Source organism: Macrobrachium nipponense, chromosome 6 (assembly GCF_015104395.2).
Source record: "Macrobrachium nipponense isolate FS-2020 chromosome 6, ASM1510439v2, whole genome shotgun sequence".
Classification (NCBI taxonomy): domain Eukaryota; kingdom Metazoa; phylum Arthropoda; class Malacostraca; order Decapoda; family Palaemonidae; genus Macrobrachium; species Macrobrachium nipponense.
Window position 1 is genome coordinate 91,760,312 of NC_061108.1, and position 22,301 is coordinate 91,782,612.

The 22,301-nt window shown below is 41.5% G+C and overlaps 1 protein-coding gene across 3 annotated transcripts in view; it reads left to right on the forward strand.

Annotated features, from left to right (window-relative positions):
- Positions 1–22,301, forward strand: part of LOC135216235 (laminin subunit alpha lam-3-like) — a 567,145-nt gene that overhangs the window by 542,011 nt on the left and 2,833 nt on the right. For all 3 annotated transcript variants that reach the window (XM_064251389.1, XM_064251390.1, XM_064251391.1), the window contains 7 exons: positions 3,516–3,618; positions 4,700–4,879; positions 5,218–5,352; positions 6,208–6,357; positions 6,503–6,665; positions 8,318–8,448; positions 9,621–9,849. In XM_064251389.1, coding sequence (XP_064107459.1) covers positions 3,516–3,618; positions 4,700–4,879; positions 5,218–5,352; positions 6,208–6,357; positions 6,503–6,665; positions 8,318–8,448; positions 9,621–9,849 — 1,091 coding nt within the window. The remainder of the gene's footprint in view (positions 1–3,515; positions 3,619–4,699; positions 4,880–5,217; positions 5,353–6,207; positions 6,358–6,502; positions 6,666–8,317; positions 8,449–9,620; positions 9,850–22,301) is intronic.

Below are 22,301 nucleotides of genomic sequence, written 5' to 3' on the forward strand. Positions count from 1 at the left end.
GTAGGGGTGACCTGATGGCACGTTCCTCCCATAGCCAGAGACCCAGTGCCTCAGGTCCGTCCTAGCGTTCAGGCAGGTTTCCTCGGCCGTCTGTCGGGGAGGAAAAGGGAATTAACCTTCCCGACATAGGAAGCCAGTTTGTAACCCATTTTCTACACGGTTTATCACCATTATTCATCATGAAAGGGTAGGTAAGATACTTACCCGCTCATCTATGAGAAGGGTCACCGCCTTATAGCAGACGGTGCATGCCTCCGGGTGCCAGACCACATATGGGGGTTGTCCCTCCTCGCCTTCGAAGGGCACTGAGCAGTTGGCGTGTGATCAGCACACCTCGTGCCTGGAGGTCTCACCGAAGGAGGCGGAGCATCCCTTCGACTGGCAGCGTACCTTCTGTAATTTTAATTATTAATGAGTATCGGCCTCAAGGAGGGGCCGGAGCTACTCCGGCGAGGGCCGGAGCTGCTCCAGCGAGGGCATGCAACTTAAACTAGATAATGTCCAAGTCTTACTCATTAACACATTCAATTCACTGAATAAATTTAATTAATATCTTTAGATATAGCTGCCTGCTCCCGATCCTGCTCCTGGGTTCAATGTAAGTCTAATACTTGAGATCTGATATCCGCCGGACCTGGGAGGAGGACGGACCTTAACTCTGTATGGCTGGCCGGACCAGAAGGCTACGTCTTAACGTAGGCGCCTATTTGATCTCCTAAGATTGAGAACTGAGCTATGGCAGGTTTAATGCTACACTCCGGTGGCGGATGTGAGGGTGAGTCATTCTCCGTCGGTACCACAAGGGTCCAGAGCTGTTCACTGTACAGTCCCTCAAAGCTTAGCTCACTTGAAGTCTCGTTTCTCCTTGTCCTAGCCACTGCCTGTGGAACGGACCGAGGTGGCGGATCAGGGGCTGGAGAAAGAGACAACAGAGTGGCGGAGCTACATATGTACAACCCGAAGCTATGTCCGTCATCCGGCGGAGCCGGGGGACTATAAGCTAGGAACTCTAGTACGTACCCATCTCCCCCCCTACACTCATCCCCCTCCTTCCACTTATATGAAACTCAAGCGGCTGTTCCTCACTAAAAGTACTAGTACCGCGAGTTATAACGGTTCGGCTGAGCCGAACCTAGTAGTGGGTAGGGGGGTGAGGGGGGGATTGGTGTGGGAGGGTGGTCGGTCGTGATCGTCTGGTCACCTACCCGATCAGAGGTGGCCACCTATTAGCGGTTGTGTGGGCTACCACTGTAGGGGTGGTAGTGTGACTGGGCCTATGGCCCGTCGTGGTTGGTACAGCAACCGGTTGGTGTGGCCCTCGATCGAGAGGCGTAGCCTACTAATAAAGGTTAAACCGAAGGAGGCTAGGCCAAGACGAATGTTCACTAGACCTTTTACGACAAGTGATACAGATTGCATAATGCCAATAATGAATATATATACATTCTTGATAACGAGGCACTATGGAAGAGTTGCAAGGGGTTTTATATATATTTTGGGAAATTAACCAGTATGGATCTAGCTGACTAACCGATATCGCTAGCGACTCGGAACGTTAGACTAAATCTCCTTTAGGATATCGTTATGTGGACAGTAACCCTCAACTAAACCTACTAAACTCGAATTTATTCGATTCAGACTGGCCAGGAGGATAGATCCCATAATGTGAAAAGAAAGAGGGGGCTCTCTTATCATTGATATCCCCCTTGAAGAGCCTTAACTCTATCAGGCGAAGAGGCATAAGGGTAACGGTTAAGGACAGTTAGCCTACCTTATTAGTTTACTTGGGCTAAACTAATGGGTGGCAACTCTTCCACCTCTTCAGTGAATTAAATGAGATATTTACATATATTTAATTTGAAAAGAATAATTCATGCTAATTTACATTGGGAAGAGAGAAAGAGTTCCTAACCCTCTCTCTCTCTCCCACTATATAATAGACTGCTAATAGCCTATCGAAACACGATACAGTATTCTAATATTATGTCGAGATGAGCTCGAACGCGCTCTTGAGCTGGTGGGGGGGGGGTTGAGCAAATTACTTTGAACGCCCCTGTCTAGCCCCCAGACTTACCCCAGGGTATGTCATGAGCGCGATCGGCACTTCTACGACCTAGTAACCTTAATGATAACAGGTGAACACATGAATTAGGTACATTTAATGCAAAAGTATCTTTGATTCATTTCTATTTCGACTAAAAGTGCGTAACTAATTTCCATGCGTTCTTGCTCATGATCATAAAATGACGGGTAACACCAACTTCCTCGCAATGCTTTCTATGGGGCCGAAGGCTAATTTGGGAAGTCCCGCAACCTTATAAGTTACGAAAACGTAAATTGGGGTACTCATCTTCGATGCAGGAGTAATCTCTGCAGAGGCCATCTCAAATTACTAATCACTTAATTAGCAAAATCACTGAGAGCAAGAAAAAAGCGTGGCGCTTACTTCACCGTCTAAAACAGGATTGCAGATGGCGCTCGGGTCTTGTAGTAGTAGCAGTAGCGAGGGGGTAGGAGTAGCCGCTGCAACGGCTCTCCCCATGAGAGGGATTTTGGAAAGGAAACCTCTAATTGGCAGAAGACCTGTGAATAGTGGCTTCCACTCGCGTTGTACTTTATACCCAACGCCCTTGGGGTGCTTGCGCGAGGGTAGTAACCTCAGTATACCATGCTAGCTTTTTTCTCTGGTATATTTAGAACCTATTTATACTAGAAAAGTGAGCAGCAGGATCCTTTTCACCGGCAAACACAAGTCGAACCCAGAAATGTATTTCTATTAAAAATCTTGTGACACAAACACGTTGATGATATAACTTCCTTTGTTTGTCCTGCAACTAATTTCATAACTGTATATACATATTAAATATATTGTTTGTCTTTATTAACCAGCCACTTGAGTCTTTCATCAATTATTCAAACATTTATTACTCCATACTCATGGCTTCCCTTTACATTACTCTAATAACCTGTTTCTAGGTGATATTTTTTACAATCTTTACTCCTATAAATACTACTTGTCAACTCTTTTGGTAGTCTTTAGCTTTTTTAACTTCCACCAAACAATTCTTATATATATTCCTTTTGTGCACATTATATTTACAACTGCTTTTATCCTCGAAGTGGAAGGGTTCTTCATATAGCGATGAGTACCATCATGATGAACAAGTTTCATAACTAACAGAAACAATATAAAAATTGTTGATGAAGATTGTGCTTGCATTAAAGATGCTTAAGCTTAGAAACAAAAATTGTTTTGGACAGATACCACACAGTCAGTAGACTCATGACTTATAGAATTTTCTTCTGAGAATTAAGAAACAATCAAAAGGAATCCACTGGAAATTGTTAGAGTTTCAGTATCAATTAAAAATTATATTGAATAGTTTCCTATAGTATTTGATAAACATCCTATATGATACATTTTAGATGTTCATATGAGTTTCTAAAAATTATGCATAAAGTATTTGTGTATTATTTATAATCTGTAAATTTGCATTATTTTCATCATATTCCAGAGTAGTGTCATTTTCTCAACCAGTACAGTTTAAAGATGTATATATTGGACGTTGTGCTGATTTACCACCCACTGCAATGCAAGGAATGGAAGGAGATATGAAGGTATGTGATATGTATACTGCACTCTTAAGCACTGCACCTTTCAAACCATTATATATCTGAAATTTTGTATCTACAAGAACATTGTAGGTTGATCAAAACAGGAATAATTTTGCTTCTGCAATTATTTGTCATGATAAAGATTCAATGCTGCTATGGAACTTTTAGGCATAAAGCTTAGTGTGATTATCATACAAGGCTGTAGAGTTTGAGGAGCATATCAATTTGAGTTTTTTTAAGTTTCAATACAGGAAGGTTTTTATATAATTGTATGGTTTTTATTTATATTGAGAAATTTAGCCATTAACCTTTAGTTTTGTGTTCTGCAGCTTATCCTTAGTACTGTACGTATCTGGTTTAACTTTCACTTGATATCTTAACCTAGTATAATTACAATCTAAGTGCTGATTTCTCTTAGTACATAGTATGGGAAATTTTCTTTTGACCCACAGTATGTGTAGCTTAGATTTTCATTTATAAAATATGGACAGACCTTGTATGAAAAGTGCATGTAGAACCATGGATTTAATAGCTCTGGATTTTATTTTTTTATGCACTTCATTGTATGTATAACATTTAAAACTTTGATATATTCTCTCTCAGTTTTTATTGATAAAGTTTATACGTATTACTGTATTTGTGTAAATTACTGAATATCTAAAATGTTTGTATGCACAAATGAATGTTTGTAATGTCTAACAATTTTTGTTAAATGTTGCCACATATTTTAATATTCATATGATGAATGTACCATTAGATACAGTGTATTTGCATTAATAGAGTTAAGAAAATCTTGCCTCATTGTAGATGAACTAGAGAAATAAGAAATTACAGTCAAATGAAACCCCATTGTTTGTTATTGTCTCAACTTTACATAACTAATGGTAGAGTGTTTAAATTTAAACCACACTTATAGCTAAGCAGTACATTCCGTACGTCATACTGTTTACTGTAATAATTCTGTTGCATTCAGTGAGCAGAGACTTTATGTGCAGGTTGATCATACTAAATTATGAGATTTTATAATATAAATTTTAAAAATCAAATCTATAATTATGAATAAAGAATTTCTTTCAATTTACAGGAAATTGATTCATGCCTGCCTCCTACTCAGCATACTGTAGAATATAAAGCATTGAAATTTGGGGATCAGTTGGACTCGCATGTCATGGTACCTTTAGATCGTTCAACATTCAAGAAAGACTTCAATATTTCCTTTGAATTTCGTACTTATTACCCTAATGGACTCTTCTTTATTGCATCTGTAAGTAATGGTACAATGCAGTACTTTTTATAGTTATGCACTAGTAGTCATTATAACTTATTGTTTCTATGAAGTTATTATAGACAGTTTATAGCTTCAGAGTAAATGGCAGATGTTTGCACAGCTGCATTTTGAGGGGGATTATTTTGATTAAATTTAAAATTGTAAAAATATATTTTTGTAATGTTCAAAACTATATTCTCTTCGTAAGATTTCCATCAAAAGTAATGTGTTGTAAGTGCTAGATTTTAATATCTCCATCAGGTAAAGTGACCTGAAATTTAGAGATAGAGAGTAATATGAAGAAGTTGCATGTAAAGTGGTTTTGTATTTTTCAGCACACTGGTAAAAAGAAGTCACAGACAATATTATCTCAACTGAGAAATGGACGTGTGATTGTATCAATGAAAAGACGAAAAAAGGATAGTGAAATAATTTCTAATGCTGGCCTAAATACAGGACAGTGGAGGAAGGTAGGTACTAATATTCTTTTAATGAGGGCTTCATTTAGTATAACTTTCATACAGTCATAAGGAGAAAAAGAAGGATGACTACAGTATTAATTCACAGGAAAAAGAGCAGTTGTAATTCTTTTTCTAAAACCAGTGACAGAGAAGATTCCTTACCAAATTGGTATAAAAGTTACATGATTAACCTTTCTTAAACTTAATGGGATAAGCTGGACTTGACATGGATTTAAGTTTAATGTTAAAAGAGATTTGTAAGTAAAGTAGGGAAAGTTTGGAGAACTTAGACATAAGAATTCTGAATTAGCCACAGTACAAAATGCAATACATATTACGTCACATCAGATATGTCTTATATTGTATAGTAGTATTTACACTATACAATATATTCATTATCAATTCTTTGGTTCTAAAATTATATAAAATTTATAATTTTCTGTGACAAATTACAGTTTTAATTGAATGCTGTCATAAGGATTAGAAATTTAAAAATGCTACAAATTGATCCTTTTTTATATAATTACCTGTAATTCTCAAGCATTAGTAAGTTTTAGATATTCTTTGCTTGCTTAAACATGATCAAGTACCTTAACATATTTATGGAAATAAAGTTATGCTTGAACTTTGCTTCAAAAGTACCCTAGCTTGAGATGGCTGAAGCTTTGGTTATCAAATATTAACTAGGCTAATGTCCATGCAAGTGCATATGTTGAATTACAGTGCTGCGTTATCCAATATAGTACAAACTTTGCACAGGTAAAAATGAAAATGTTTCTCTTTGGTTTTGTGTATGGAACATTTTACAAATCATCTGTATGGGATTTCTGTAATGTTTGATATGGATCCTGCTTTTTTTTTCAGGTAATGATAGAAAAGGTGAAAAAACGATTAAGATTAACTGTAGATACTCAACTCATAAAAAAAGTGAAAGCTCCAAAGAAGATGAATGTTGGAAGGAAGCTGTTCTTGGGAAGTCTTCCATCCAATGTCCCAAAACCAAAGGACCTAATGGTAATATACTGTACACAGTATATATATTTTTGTAATACATCATCATCATTTTGTTATGCACATCATTTTGACATGTTGCATATGGATGTAATGTCATATCCACAATAAAAATCTAACACTGCCATATTGTCCATCAAATTTTCAGGAAATAGATGCACTTCGTGGGTGCATGAGAAATTTGAATATTAACGGAGAGGAATATGAAATTCCCAATAGCAGAAGACAAGACCTTATAGTTGGTGTTGGCCAATGCTTTGCTAGTGTCCAACCAGGATCATACTTTCCAGGAGATGCATTTGCAATCTATAGTAAGTTTTGTTTTTTGCAAATCATATCTCAAGAAACAACTGTAGTTTCATATCATAAAATTTTTTGTTAGTTTTCCTCAAAGATTATCATTTATATTTGTCCATTGATAGACTCTTAAAGTAAATGTAATGAACCTCCTTAAAACTCTGCTATTTTTATACGTAGTAGACAATTTAATGCATAATAGTTCTCTCTATTAATCATTTTGCCAGTTAGTCTTAATTCTCATTGATTTCCCTAGTAACTGTCATTTACTAAAAGTATATTATTTATGATGTGAACCTTTTGCCACTGAGCAGTGTGGCCTTTGGCATTCCAGTAGAGTAGATGTTGATGCTCTGTAAACCTATTGGACTAAAAAAAAAAGCTAATTCTAGATGAAATGCAACATAAGTAGTTTTTTTAAATACTCATTATAGAAGATATAGTATAAAGAAAATTGCAAATTTTTAATATCTAAGGAAATTGCCAAGTTTTCCTGTATAGTATTTTTAACATTGGTTAGTCAGTCTTCAAGTTCTTTCATATTTTTTCTCTACATGCAATGCTTTTACCATATTTTGACTTTTGTGTTATGTGTCATTTTCCATCATTGTGTTAGAATCCTCCCATAATTTTATAAGCATTATATAGTATTTACTTTTAGCCAAATTTTGTTAGGCATTAGGCATTCTTATAGGTTGCTCTCCTTATTTAAGCTTCCTAAGTACTACTGTAATTCACAGTTTTGTTCTTTATTTTATGTCATTATTTCATTTATATCCAACTAAGAGGTGTCATTATTTGCTTCTTGGCAGATATGTGGATTGTATATAAAGTCTGCTGAACTTCATTAGATCAATTTCTTGCTACTGCACTATCTAATCAAGATTACCTTGTTTAAAAAGAGTTTTCCTTTTTGTAACTTTTTTTTTTCTATGAGATCTTGCACGTCAGTCACCAATGATGAGCCTTAAATAAATTTTTTCAGTTGTATATTAGGGTTTCCATGCTTGAGTTGCATTCTTCATTGACCAGCATCTCCACATTTATGAAAATATTGCCAACCCTTCTAAACTCTGACCAGTATAAGAATGGGCAGATTGAGTCCTGAAATGTTTCATTTCGGGCACAAAAAGTCAGTGATTATCATAGGGTACCCAATATCACACCCCATTTTTGGAGCATCCTTCATTTATAAGATTTCCTATATGTTGCAGAGGCTTGGTACCTTGCAAATACTTGTATGAAGCTAAAGTTATCTTAGAGCTAATTCCATCATTGTGTGGTTCATGTTGCAAAACTTTTGGTTTGCCCTTTTTGATCCTCAGATATTGTTTTAGGGCCCATGAATGTACACTCTTCAGAAATGAGAATATCTCAAGGCAAAAATTTGTTTTGGGGCTCAGCTGTATTTTCACTAAATGTGTCTTGGTTTGATCTCTAGTATCTAGTTATAATTGAGTATCCAAATACCTGTACATTACATATTACTATTAGTGAATGTTGTTGTAGAACTGAATTATTGTACTGTGCTGTAATGTATTTTTTAGCTGTAATGTATTTTCTTAATTGAAGTACTATATGGATACTAGGAAACTGAACCTTCTACATGAGTGAAATGAACACCTCTACATATTCAAATGAATTTACACAATTTTATCTATTACAGGTAATAACTTCAATGTTGGTCCTTTATTAGAATTGCGACTTGAATTTCGTACTTGGGAATTGAATGGAGTAATTCTTAGTGTAGCAGATCCTCGTGGAACTTCTTTGTCTCTAGAGTTGGTGAATGGGGCTGTAAGTATCAAAAGTTTCAATATGTATTTATGATTTGGTCATAATCATAAACATATTTAAATCAGCTTTTCCATTTAAAGGGTTAGGTGTGAAATGAGTTTCCTCTATTTTCTCTGTCCTGCTTTCTTTCTGCCTAAACTTCCATTAGGCCTAGGTCTTCCTACAGGTATAAGTCTGTCTATTTCCATATTTGCTGCTTTTCAGATAAACTGTTCCTCATCCATTTTCATCGCAAGTCCAGACTATTTCCATCTTTGAGATCTAAGTCTTTTTCTGTCTTTTCAGTACCACATGCCTCCACCATACAGTCTTCTTACTATTCCCTAGATATGAATCTTAACATTCCATCATATTTTTATCTTTACATTGCCTGTTATGCAATTGAAATTTTTTTCCAGTATTCTAGGTATCTCTCACCATTTCATCCCTGTTATAGCAACACTTTCTTACTGTTCTGAACTCTTACTTCATATCCAGTATGTCTTCTAGGTAGCAAATTCTCTACCTCTTCTAAGACCAGCCATCCATCACAACAGGGTTCTCAACGCCCATCTCTTCCTAATTTGCCCAGATACCTTTCCCACAACAACCATGTGGCCATTTACTTAGTTATATTTTTTCCTTTACTGCCTTCCAATCACCATAGGTTTTGTTTTTCTTAATTTCATCTTCTCAACTCTGTTCCTCTCTTCCACCTTTTCAACATTTCCACAATGCTAAAGTTCATTATAAAGTATACAACAATATGTAATTTTGTAATCCAAATATTTTAGTGTTAATAATTTGTAAATTATAGAAGGACTACTATTTTCAACATTTGTAATATGGCCAAAGTAACTAACCCCAGCCTTAAAATAGGAGAGACAATAGATGTTCAGTTAAGCAAAGTTTTACTGTAAACCCATCATCTTAAGTTACCCATATGTGTACAAAGAATATGGAAGGGTTAGCCTTAATACACATAGACTTAAACCTTTGTGCAATAATGATTACTTCCATAACTTCATTCTAAAATGCAAGTATAATGAAAAATCTGTACATTGTTGTTTCTAGTTTTTATTAATTTTTTCATTTTAAACAATAAAATATGGAACTCTTAAAACTAGTCTTTGAATAATTTATTGTATGTACTGTTTAAACTATCATTTTATTACCATATACCAATTTTACAGGTTGTGCTTAGTGTAAATATGGGTCAAAGTCACTCATTTAGTGCGCGAGTTAGTCTAAGGAATAAATTCAGGTTGTGTGACAATATGTGGCACACAATTAAGGCTAATTACCTAAAAGATTCTGTGACACTACGGATTGATGGATATCGAGAGGCTTATGGATTTAATGGATCAGAGGATGATCGGGGAACTGTCACAGATGCGCCATTGTATATTGGTGGTTTACCTGGTAAGTACACACAAGTAAATTTAACAATGATTGTCCAGTGAAAACAGTTAAGTGTTCATAGAAACTAAAAGGCAATTAGCGTTTACTCATCCAGCCACACCTTGTAAAAGGCAATAAACTTAGAACTGAACTGCCTCTTAGTACAAGTGGTATGTTTATTTAAAGTGCATGAAATAACTAAGGGTATGAGAAAGTAATGTCCCACGTGCCAAAACTCTCATTTTACTTATCATTCTATTTATGAACAGATTTGTGTAGTACGTACAGGTGGTGCTTTTTATGTGACTGAATGTTATAGGATCTCCACTAGTTATTGCTGACTGACAATTGTATTTTATTTCTTTACTCCTTATTGTTACAAGTTTGTCATTTCTCAGTTCCTTGGTTATGTATACGTACTATCGACTCTGATCCTCCCTCTAGGAAAAACAATGAATACGTAATCATCAGTTGAAAAGAATGACCCTCAGACATTTCCAAATGCAGCCATTTTTTTGTCATCAGTTGACAACAAAGGCAAGAACTAATTTGATCTTTGGCTTTGTTGCCAATGGATGTATGGAGTGTAGTTTTACTACCGTATATTTCCACGTATAAGACAACCTTTAGACAAGACGAGGTAAAAAATCATGGCAAATTTTCATTAATTTATCTCATATCTGTAGTATAGGACGACTTCTAAATTACAAAACCAAAGTGTTTTTTGGAGAAAATTGATTATTTGCAAAAATTAAACAGGACAACTACATTTATAATAATGATGACTTAAATAAGGGATTTCTACGAAGGAAAAATCTATTTCTGGGGGAAGACCTGTGTCGCCCGGTGAAATATCCCTGTAGCACACATTTCTAGGTATAAATAGATGCTAAATATACCAGAGAAAAAAGCTAAAAATGCTGAAGTTACTACCTTCATCTCGCTCACCCCATAGGGTGTCGGTATAAACACAAGGGCGAGTGGAAGCCACTACCACAGATATTCTGCCAATTAGAAGACTCCTCTCAAAACCCCTCTCTAGATAGGTGCCGTTACAACATCTACTTTACGTCTACCTTCCGCTCGCTACTACTACAACTTCTGCCCGAAGGCTTCATTCCTGAGTTACGCACCCAAGCTTTTAGAAAGATGGCCAACTTCTTAACTGCTGAATCATACTGTCCGAGTGTTGATTCTCTTTTGTCTGACTCCACGAACAGGATGTTTAGTGGATCAATACTAGCATCCTTCTGTGCCGCAAACTTCATGAAGTCAATAAAGTTAGGGCACTCAGAATTCTTGAGGAAGCTGACACAGTCCAAGTTTGTACTATTTGAGTCAGTTCTGGGTTGGGAATCCGTCTGGGACGGAGATTCAACTCTAGTAGAAGAGGAAACCAATTGCTCTTCGGCCAGTTGGGTGCTACCAATGCTACCGGTCCTGTGAAAGATCTGAGTTTGTGCAGGACTTTCATCAGGAGGTTTACTGGCGGAAATAGGTAAATCTTCTGCCAGTTGTTCCAGTCTATGGACATCGTGTCTGTGGCTTGAGCTAGCGGGTCCAGATTGGGAGCCACATAACACGGAAGTTTGTGATTGGACTCTGTGGCGAACAGGTCTACCTGAAGGCCCAGGATTTGTTGGCAAATCCAACGGAATGATTTTGTGTCCAAGGACCACTTCGACTCCAGCGGAGTTGTTCTGGTTAGTGAGTCTGCAATGACATTTCGTACTCCTGCCAGGTGAGTAGCTGACAGGTGCCAATGATTTTTCGTTGCTAACGAAAAAATTGCAATCATTACATGATTTACTTTGCCCGACTTGGAGCCCCCTCTGTTTATGCAATGAACTATCACTGCATTGTCTGAGACTAGTCTTACATGACTGTTCTTGACTGGAGCTAGACTGGAGCTAGACGTTTCAAGGTCAGAAAAATGGCCATTGCTTCTAGGACATTGATGTGGAACTGGCGGAATGTATTCGACCACGTTCCTTGAACCTTCTTGTACTGGGAGTAGCCCCCCCAACCGCTCAGAGAGGTGTCTGTGTGGACTATCAGAGACAGCGGGAGAAATTGTAGTGGCACTGATTTGGAGACTCCAGACTTCCGTCCACAGACGGAGTCTTTTCTTTAATATCGGCGGAATCAGAGAGATTTTGTCTCTGAACTTGTTGTTGGCTCTTTTCCACCAGACTCGATTGATATCCTCCAGTCTGGCTTTCAATAGAACATCTGTTATTGAGGCAAACTGCAGAGAACCTAGAATTCTCTCTTGGGTACGACGAGAAGCCCTTTTGTTCTTGAGGAACTGTCTCATAGCCTTCGCTATCTCTCTGCACTTTTTTGGTGGGAGAGATAGTTTGTGTGCGGTCAGGTCCCATTGAATTCCCAACCATTGAAAGCAGAACGCCGGAATGAGACGGGACTTTTCCTTGTTTATCTGGAAACCCAGATATTCTAGGAATTCTATTACTTTGGCTGTTGCCTTGCGACATTCCTCGTCGTTGGTTGCCCAAATAAGCCAGTCGTCTAGGTAAGCTACTAACATTACACCCTGAGCTCTTAGTTCTTGGACTACTGTCTCTCCTAGCTTGGTGAATATTCTGGGTGCTATGTTGAGCCTGAATGGCATGACTCTGAATGTGTAAGCTTGTTTTCCTAGTTTGAAGCCTAGGTATGGAGAGAAGTTTCTTGCTATCGGTACATGATAGTAAGTGTCTGTAAGATCTATAGAGGTGGTGACGACCCCACAGGGAAGTAAGGTCCGCACCAGCGAGACGGTCAGCATGCGGAACTTGTCGCATTGAATGTATGAGTTGAGACAGGACAGGTCCAGAATCACTCTTCTTTTGTCTGAGTCTTTCTTCGGTACACTGAACAGACGTCCTTGAAATTTCAGGCGACTGACTTTCTTTATTGCCTTCTTTTGAAGAAGATCTTTGGCATAGTTTAGTAGGTCTGTCGTTGGAATCTGGTGAAAACTGACTGGTGGAGGAGGCCCATTCTTCCATTTCCACCCCAGACCTTTCGATACAGTACTGTGGGCCCATGAACTGAAGGTCCAATGGTCCTGGGAGAGATACAGTTTCCCCCCCATATGCGGAGCCTCACTGATTGGTTGAGGTCTTATTTCCTCTGCCTCTAGAGCCAGCTCTCTGTCGGAAGGCACCTCTGGCTCTGCTACTCCTTGCATGCCTATTGAAGCCTCGAAATGCTCCTTGTGGTTCAAAGGAGGCGTTGAAAGCTGGGAAAGTTACTAGGGCGGTCGAACTCGAAGGCTGTTGAGTCGGTTGACTCTGCAGCAGGACAAACTGTTGTTGTGGCTGTGCCTTAGATGTTGAAGGCTTGCCGATCTGGGAGACAGGAACAGCTTGTACTACTGTCTGAGGTTGAGAGGACTGGAAAGGTTGGTAGTTCCTCGGCCTCTTCCTACCTTTGGATTGTGGTCCGGGGGTCTCAAACTTCCTTTAAAGGGAAGTCCCCAACAGACACGAAGGTTCTGGTTAGCTCTAGCTTCCTCGCTGAGGACGCTGTTAACCATGTCCTCAGGAAAGAGGTTGGCACCCCAGATTGACACCTTTATGAGTATGTTCGGTTCGTGTCTGATGGAAGCATTAGCAAAAACATGCTTCCTGCAGGCTCGTCTAGCCACTATAAAGTCATACAGGTCTGATTGAAAAGCCTGTAATAGTGACTTTGTGAGGACCCGAAATAGAGGCTCCTCTGCAAAGGTCGTAGCAGTCAACTTCGCCGTGGTGACTGAGTTAATTGACCTACTCAGCCTGCACCTTGCTTCGAATTCCGCCTTGACCGTAGGGTCCGGAATTCTAGGCAAACGTTCACTGAATTGTGTGGAGGCACACTCCGGGTCGAGTTTGCCCACTGTGAACATTGCCGGAGCGTTAGCCCAACACTCTAGATCACCGGGGAAGAGCAAGGAGGTAGCCTCCGTCTCTTTTAGCTGAGGCATAGGTTTGTCCTCCATTGCGGCTTGCAGTGTCAATTCTGCAACCTTTGATGTACAAGGAGTCGGAACTTCGTGTGGCGCCACAAACATGGTATAGCAACCTTTATGGGGTGTCAACTTGGTGTTGACACACTCCCATTCCGTGAGGGTGTGGACCCATGCAGACTGAGCCTGGTCCCTAGGGTAGATAACCGTCTCTTTCGGGACTTTGTCTACCCTGACTAGTGCATCCTCGGCTAGTCTAGCGTAGCCTGGGAAGGGAAATTGTAGGCCCGTCGGGAAGAATTCAAAGTCTTCCACCGGTCGGGTTACGCAACTTTCAATGGTAAGCTTGCCCTCTGAGAACGGGGCGTGCAGAGCCAACCGCCACGGGTTGCTATTTTCGAATGGTGGAAGCTTGGATGCGTCCGGCACCGTCAAGGACTGCGGTGTGGTTCCGGACTGGAGGAATCCGGTCACCTATTCCTCCTGGGCCTGTAACCTCTGGGTCAGAGACATGATGGAATGACCCGAAGTCTCTAAGCCTGAGGCAAGTTGAGTGGACATAGATTCAAGCCTCGAGTCCACTACCTCGCTCATCTTCCGCATGAGAAGATTCACGAAAGCCTCCTGGTCGAAGCCAGACTCCGCCGGTCTGGCTTTGGAAGACTTAGCTCTCGACCCCTTGGGTGGGGGAGTAGCTCTAGCCGAGGAAGTCGAAGGCTTGGGAGCCAATGACGACCTTGCGGAGCCTGCCGGGGAAGGCTTGGTTGGTTTAACCACCTTCGGCAGGGATCTCGTCTTCCAGGCCTTGACCTTGGGGATTACTGAGGCCGATCTATCCCAAGTGGGGGCAGACTTCGTAGGGAAGCCCTGGAAGGAAGGAGGAGAAGAAGGAATAGGACTAAAAGGAAGATTACCTGCCTCACTTACCTCCCTACCTACCTTCTGTTCCTCCGTGGCCATAGGCTCTCGGTGTAGACTGATGGCTGCCACTTCCTCCGTGACAATGTCACAAAAGCCCTCTTGGTCCTCCAGGGGGGGGTTGAGTCTCCTGGCGGATGCCCTCGATAATGGGAGCCGCCACTGCCGCCAGTACTGCTGCCGAAAATGGAGCGTTGGGATAAAGGAGAGAACACAGCTCTTCTGACAGGACGTAAGGTTGGCCGGATTTCGCGTTCCTTCCGAAGCCCCCTACCCAGGCCTTAAGGGACGCCATCGAAGAAGTCTTGAGCGCCAAATTAACCTGTAAAAAATAACCAAATTAGGTTCCCAGTGTCGAGGAATTTTCCCCAAAGCCAAAGTGTAAAAAAAATTTCACAGAAACAACAAGGAGAGTACGTTACCTACCGAATCGTCTGTTACGATCTTCACCAGGTCGTAGCACACCGTACAGGCTTCCGGATGCCAGACCATACTTCCGTCCACAAGGATGGCGTAATTGGCATGGGATCGGCAGACCTCATGCCCGTACGGCCTGTACAGGATGGCTGGACAACCCGTCGCCTGGCAACGGACCATCTGTAAGTTGAAAAGCAAATGAGTATCGTCAGATAATGCTGCCAGAGTTAATTCCGGCGGGATGAGTACACTTCAACTAGATGCTTAACCAGTTAAAGGCAAAATAGGGTATAATTTTCAACTTACTTGTTATTAATAAAGCACTGGATGTCTCCGCCTGCTCCGGAATCCATACTTGGGATCGGCAAAGCTATAACAAGCGGAGAGGTCCTGATACGAGCAGAACAGGGGAATAAGGTAAAACCTAAGCCTGAGTCTGATCGCATCGAAGTAGAGTAATGCAACGTAACCAATTGTAGGCGCATTCTCTGAGCCACGTTCCGCCCCCACCGGAATGGGGAGCAGTGATAGCATAGAAGATGGAAAACAGTGCGGCGGGAACAAAGGTACGATAAACTCCGGTGTATACTTTCTGCCGTGTGTGATGGTAGACCACACTACTTCGGAACAAATACGGTCCAGAGACATACCAACAGATGCTAAATAAAACCTTCTCTAACATAATCTCTCAGAGACTTCACCTACTCCGGAATCTATAACCTCGTTTTCATAACAGTAAAAGGCGGCGGAGACGGGCTGATACGAGCAGAACAGGGAAAATAGGTAAAACCTAGGCCCGAGTCTGATCGCACCGGGGAAGAGAAGCAATTCTAAGGTCATTAGAAATGCAGCTCTAAGCCCAGTTCCGCCCCCACATGAGTGGGGAGGCAGTGACAATATAGAGGAGAATAGACAACAGAGCGGCGGAGCAGTGGCACGTACAATCCGGCGTACAGCCTACTGGCTGGTGTGATGGTGGACCCCACCTGGCCAGAGGACCCACAGGCCCGGAGACATGCCAAAAGAGATTACAAAACTGACTAATCACCCAATCTCCTCCGACTAATCCCCTAGATAAGCTATACGCTCTAGCTGTCGCTCATCGGTAGGATTACTTGAGAAGCGAGCTAGCTAGGCAGCGCTGGAGTGAGACCGGGGCAGTGGGGGGGGGGGGGGGGGGGTGGTAAGTGTCTGGAGGAGAGTGGACGAGTCGTGATCATCTGGCCACAGCAACTGATCAGTGACCAACCACCTCTCAGGAGCCGTAACTAGCCTACCACTAAAAGGGGGCAGAAGACAGTAGGCCAACTGACACCCTAAAGGGGGCAAAGGCCCAGGCTACACACAACAAGACAATCATAAAATAATTGATGAGGAATTACTGGAAGAACTGCGAAAGGAGGGAGGGGAATGCACCCAGCTAAGAACCCTGTCTAACCCTCCGAGATCGGTACAGATCCGGTCAGGTAGGCTAGCATGGCCTCCAAAGGACATCATGAAACGGATGGAGAGAACCTAACTAAACCCTCCAAAATCAAATCTTCCGATCTGGTCAGGTACGATAGGTCTAGGCCCTACAAACATGACACAAGAGAGACTCTCTGTCCTGGACCAATCTTCCAGCAAACATAACTGCCTGGTCAGGAGGCGGTAAGGGTGGGGCCGAAAGGGTGGAGGGGCATAAGACTGCCTGGCCTACCTTCCAAAACCTAGCCTAGGCCTGGTCGGGTAGGCGAGGGAAGGGCATCGCGAAGAACTTCCAACCTCAACAAAAGAAAAACAAATATTTTAATAGTTTATCACAAAGGTGCATATAATCGAGTGCATTACTGACTAATCTTATTGCATGAATGATCGTATTACAATATGTATATGAACAGAGCAATGATGCGTCATTTGCAACCTAGTTTTGTTTACAGTCTCAAAACAATCAGCTGATCGTGTTTTACCGATATCATCGCTGTCTTTAGTTGCTGAATGGAACTTAATTCAGAGATACATTCCTTTCATAAATGATCAAAGGTGAGTTTAACAAATAGTGGGATTACATGTGTTATACATCGGCGGAAAGGCCGCGGAACACTCTATCGGATGGAAGTAAGAACAACACGACTTGATGATTGGATACAATAAAAAATTGGAAAAAGCGTTGTCCTTACACATCGCTTTGCCCAAGTGATTGGCCCCTAAGTGATACAGAGATGAATCACTTCACTCTTAGTTCATCCAAAGGCATGAAATTTATGCAGGAAAAGAAAAACCTGTAAAGATTTTTAGAAGTTTTTTATGACAAAGTTATGGAGCACTTTGAACAAAAATGAACAGATTTACCAACCAGTTTTCAGACAAATATATAAAAATTTTACCTAGAATATCATGGACTGAAATGGTATGATACAAATGTAAATGAAATTAAATAATTCATTACTTTCTGGCTGTATTTTTCAGGGATTAGCATACAGAAGAAGAATAATTTTTTCCCCCTTTCATGTTTTGTGCATGTAATATTTAGGATATAAAAATGTGCGAGATAAATTCTTTTGTCTCTTCTAATCTTACACTTTTTATGCATGACACTTACCTGGCAGGTATATATATAGCTGTATTTTCTGAAGTCCGACAGAATTTAAAAAACTTCCGACACACGCAGTGGTCGGCCAGGTGGTTAGTACCCATTCCCGCCGCTGGGAGGCAGGTATCAGGAACCATTCCCATTTTCTATTCATAAATTTTCTGTCGCCGGTACTGAAAACACCTGTTTTCAGTACCTCCGGCTTAGGATTTTGGAAACTTCATTTGCCGCTAAGTATCCTAATTGTCTTTTAATTTATTTACTTGGATTTGTGGCTAGGCATACGCTATCTTAAATTGATTTGAATTTGATTCATTTTTGCATAAGATATCTGAATGTAGTTAAGCTAGTTTCAGAGGGTGTTGTCTGCAAAGATAGGGTGTGGCTACCGAAAGCTTCGGTAGTTCCGCACTTGGGGGGCGCAATTAATCAGTAAACATGTCTATTTCCGTAAAGAAAAAGTATGATTCGTATGTACGCAATTAATCAGTAAGCGTGTCTAATTCCGTAAGGAAAAAGTTTGTTTAGTATGTACGCAATTAATCAATTACGGAAGTCAGGGTAGTGATACTGCTAACCTTCCGGTAGACTTTATTTTGCCTAACGCTGTAGTATGGCCTACGGGTTATGACTATGTCTGCGAGAGGTGATCGCTCTCCTTCATTGTTGTGAAGAGTTCTACTTCTGTTTTTGTTACGCCTAACCCTGTAATGTTGCCTTCGGGCCCTAAAACAGTGTCTGTAGAGGTTATTGCCCTTTCTCTTATACTATTTCGATTCGTAACTTAGAATCGAAAGTGCTTGCTTTAGAGAGCAATAGTGAAGTGGCTAAGTGCAGTGACAGTGCCCCTTGTGTAGTGGAGGGTGCGTCAGATCGGCCTTATAACGCCTCTAGGTCTAGACCTCTGTCGAACTCCCAGAACCAAGGGAGAGGGCATGTCGAAAGCCGAAGGAGGGTTACAGGGAACCCCACCGATCTGGCGTGCCTTCGGCAGTTTCTGATGAAAATCCCCAGACTGCCAAAGTGCGTGCACATGCACGAATCCTAAAGGATTGCTTCTCGTCCTCCGAGGCGTCCTCCCCGCACAAGGGTTGGAGCTCTCGGAAGGACTCGCGCCCTCTAAGAAGCTTTATAGAAGAGGACGCTTCACGTCCCCTCTCCCTCGTTATGTGTTTCAGTGAGAAGTAAGAAGGCGAAAGTTGCCTGATCACGTGTACTTCTTTCCACCAAGAAATATGAAAAAGAAGGCAGTTTCTCTCGCTTGTTTTGACGCCTGTCAGGAGCGTGACGCTTTTCTGCACGCTTATTTGGACGATCGGCTTGAACAGGACGCTCGGATGGACGCACTCACCAGTGGACGCCGAGCGTCCTCGCCAGTGGCCGCCGAGCGCGCACCAGGACGCCGAGCGTCCTCGCCAGTGGACGCCGAGCGTCCTCGCCAGTGGACGCCGAGCGCGCACCAGGACGCCGAGCGTCCTCGCCAGTGGACGCCGAGCGCGCACCAGAACGTTTCTGTTGAACTCTTCAAGCTCTTGTTTAAGATTTGAGCCTCAAGAAAGTGAACAGAACTTCGTCTTCGAAACCCAGCAAGACCTCGGGTTTCGTGAATTCAAGAGGTCTCTGTCAATATTATATTGCTTTTCGCAAAGGTGGATGGAGTTAAGGAAAGCTCAAGGGAAGATCTCGTTTTCTCTACCTCAGTCAAGACTTTGAGATAAGACAGTTACGGGTTATGTAAAGGCTCGACGTCCTGAACGTCAGGATTTTCGGCAACGTTCAGTAGGATTCTTGCAAAGGCACTCATCAAAAGGACGCTCTTCAGGAAAGCGCAAGACAGGACTTCCTTTGCCATACTGCCAATAAATTTAAAGCTTTTTAGACCATCTGAAAGGGTTTTTCAGATGATAGATTTTGTTAGTTTCTAGTCGAGACTTCCATGCCGATTGAGCATCGTCGTTCTACCTACCGTAAGCCCAGTCTCTTAACAGGATTCTTGTCCCTTCCTTGTTTGAGACGGGAATCGAAAAATAAAAGGCTCGACTTCCTGGATTACGTTTTGTCAATTCAGTGACTTTCCCCCATTGACAATATACTATCGTTTTGTCAAGTAAGTGGGTCTCCCCTCATTGACAAAATATCTCTCTGTACCGTTAATGGGTTAGTTCTCATTGACAAACATCTCATTAACTTGATATTGCGTAAGCAAATAAGGACAAGGTTCGGAAGAGCTCTCCTTCCTCATTCGCAGACTCGTACAAGAAATAGACTTGTAGACTTCGTCAATGAACGCTTATGTCCAGTATCTTAAGAAGCTTGAGCTGTCTGCTTCGATTCTCTAAGTTTTGTTCATGAAACTTGCCTGTCAGATATGTATGTAGCTGTATTTCCGAATTCAGCTATATATATGTCTGCCAGGTAAGTATGAACAAACTTTATTGTGATATAATAAAATTTTTTGCCTTGCGTTATTTTACTACTGGTTGGTTCAAGTCTTACACGCTTGCTGTAGTTACCTCTTCGGATGGCAACCGAGAGGTCTATTGTCTACTATTTTAAGGACATTTAATCGTCACTCCCTGCAGCCTTCCAGGAGTTTCCGATTTATCTTTTACCGTTGTATGGTAGTGTTCTGACGACACAAACGCATCTATATATTTAGCGTTTTCTGTTTCGCTTAAATATACCAGCTTGAGAGTCTCTTTTTGTTCAAAAAATAACGGACCTATTTATTCGTAGAATAGGGTAGCTGGCAACCCAGACATAAGTTAAGAGACGACGTTCGTAAGCTGCTGGCTGCTGCTGTGTCTGACTGTCCAAGTTCCAAACTTCCAACCGAGCCAGTAACAGATCGTGCGCTGTCATGCGCAGTAGGTTACGTCTCTCTCTCCTGCGGGATTGACTGACTAACCGTATCTCTGTGCTGGCGGTTACGTCTCTCCTGCGGGATTGACTGACTAACTGTATCTCTGTCCTACAATCACGGACTTTAGCCTAAGATTGAGGGGATTTCTTACGTGAATGAATAAACGTTGCATTAGTTTTGCCTTACTATGTTCAACAGAGTTATCTCTTAATCCTTTCGGTGCTCGTTACCGCACGTATAGAACTACGAGTCTACCGCAACATTGCACTTTTATATGCTCTCCTGCTTAGGCAAAGCGCAGCCTTATAGGGGAGTAAGCATACTCGGGGAGGGAATGGATGAGCTTGCTGGGGACCATTTCCTTCCTGAAGAAGTTTGTTTCCCCGAATAGACTGCAATTCAGACCACAGTTTTTTCCTACCGGGAAACTGAAATATTATTCAAGATCTAGGAATTATGCTGAACATCTCTCAGTGCGTCATGATAGAAAGAAGGTGCCGGACATCTGGATAGTGTTTCAGATGTCCTGGATCTTAATCTGAAAGAAGTAAATGCAATTCGGTCGTCCCTCCAGTCCTCGAAACGAGTTTTTGGAACCAGTGGTCCACATCAACTCTGATATTCCACAGCTCTCTCATATCTTAAGAAGTATCTTCTCTCGGTCCCTGCTCGAGTTTACGAGAAAGAGCCTATTATAACAACAGGCGTAGAATGTAACGATCATCTAGAGGTTCGTTACAGGATTGCAAAAGTCCGTACGAATCGTCTCGATCGACGGCAGCAACGATAGATTACTAACATGCTAGGTATTTTAATTAAGTGGTGTTCTTTTTATGGTTGTCTGAGAGGGTTATTTCCTCTTCAGTATGTGAAGTGTAATGTGTTACGTTAGCTTTGTGTGTGGTTCAGGTGGTCTAACTTATTCTAGCATGAATGCCCCTGGTAAGAGAGGGCTAGGGTTTCCTGTCAACAAATTGGTCCCGTCCAGTTGTCAGACCCTTGTTGTTAGCTTTCTCAACAAACAGGTCACATCCTAGTTGAGAGCTACTAAGGTTTAGCAGGCTAAGAGGCAGGACCTACGAAGTCAGCTACCTAAGCAGGTAAGGAACTTAAATAATTTTAAAAATTAGTTAATTTTTGATTATGACGATGTTGCTGTCTGTGACCCACCTCCAAATGTGTCAATCAGCTATATATATACCTGCCAGGTAAGTGTCATGCATAAAAATGATATTGTTATGATACAATAAAGTTTTATGCATACTTACCGCTGGCAGGTATATATAATTAAAATTCCCACCCTCCTCCCCTCAGGAGACAGGGTTCAGAGAAAATCTGAGGAAAACGGGAATAGTTCCAAGTACCAGCGCCACGGGAACGTGGGGGAGATCACCTGAACTACCAGTGGTCTAGCGGTTGCCGAGAGTTTTGAAAATTCTGCCAGTGCGAACAGACAACAGAGAATGTTGTTTGACAGATTTGCATCTGTCAAACAACAAAGACCTTCACGATCATTGAGGTCTGTGGAATCTCGATTCTAGCTCACCATCTACTTTTTGTCTCGCCTGTTTTCTCGGAGTCAGACACTCGTGCGAGATCAGGCGACATATAGTAGCCCTGAGTTTCTTATTGACGAAGTCGATTGCGGACGACGTTGGGTTGCGTTGATACACCCCCAAGGTTTGCTTAGATTGAATCGCCCAGGCAGTCCAGACACTCATCCTTCAGCTAAGAATAGTGCCTTTTGGTCT